The sequence below is a fragment of the Stegastes partitus genome, unplaced genomic scaffold (genome assembly GCF_000690725.1).
Source record: "Stegastes partitus isolate 25-593 unplaced genomic scaffold, Stegastes_partitus-1.0.2 Scaffold2021, whole genome shotgun sequence".
In the NCBI taxonomy this organism is placed as follows: domain Eukaryota; kingdom Metazoa; phylum Chordata; class Actinopteri; family Pomacentridae; genus Stegastes; species Stegastes partitus.
Window position 1 is genome coordinate 1 of NW_007579752.1, and position 845 is coordinate 845.

At 42.7% G+C, this 845-nt stretch overlaps 1 protein-coding gene across 1 annotated transcript in view; it reads left to right on the forward strand.

The window, feature by feature from the left end:
* Nucleotides 1–8: 8 nt before the first annotated feature.
* Nucleotides 9–845, forward strand: part of mrgbp (MRG/MORF4L binding protein) — a 2,630-nt gene continuing 1,793 nt past the window's right edge. Inside the window, exons 1-2 of the mRNA XM_008303503.1 lie at nucleotides 9–399; nucleotides 482–563. Of these exons, the coding sequence (XP_008301725.1) occupies nucleotides 298–399; nucleotides 482–563 (184 nt within the window). The 5' untranslated portion in view covers nucleotides 9–297. The remainder of the gene's footprint in view (nucleotides 400–481; nucleotides 564–845) is intronic.

Below are 845 nucleotides of genomic sequence, written 5' to 3' on the forward strand. Positions count from 1 at the left end.
CTGGTCCACAAGGTGAACAAAGGAGGAGAAGTCATCAAATGTCATTAAACGTGGTACTGATGGTAGTTGGAGCCAAAAATCACGTTTTGTGTAAAATCATCGTTTTATTGAAATAAATATAAATTTTATGAATGAACAACATTCACACAGTTAAGACGCTGAGAACGTCTTAGTGCCCCTGAGTAGCTCCATTTATTATTATTATTACTATTAGTAGTAGTAGTAATAGTACTACAGGATGAAGTACTGTTTGCAGTAGCTGTACTGTGTTCTGCAGGAGTGAACCGACACTTCCACATGATCTGCATCAGAGATAAGTTCAGTCAGAACATCGGTCGGCAGGTTTCCTCTTCTGTCATCTGGGACCATCTGGGAACCATGTACGACATGCAGGCCTTGGTAGGTCTCACACAGCAACACTCACACTCACACTGTGTGTTTCTCTGTTGTGTTGTTTATGCTGTTGTTGTTTGTGTTGCAGCACGAGTCGGAGATTCTTCCGTTTCCAAACTCAGAGAAAAGCTTCAGTCTGCCGGATGACATCATCCAGGACGTCAAAGAAGGTTTTCCTGTTTTATCATCATGTTACCGACGTTCTGAGTCACTGTGTGAGAAGCCAATCAGGGGCCAGATTTCTACAAACTAATGTCAGTTAAATGTTACATCTGGTTTAGTGACTGCATCAGTATCTCCTTCAGTCAGTATTTAGTAGATGAACCTTTGGCTGCAGTTCCAGCACTGATCCTGCTGGACTCTGACTGGGCCTCCAGAACTTCACCTTGTCGTCGTTAAACCATCTCTGTGGAGCTTTGGCTGTTTGCTTCCTCTTATTGTCTGGAAAACAA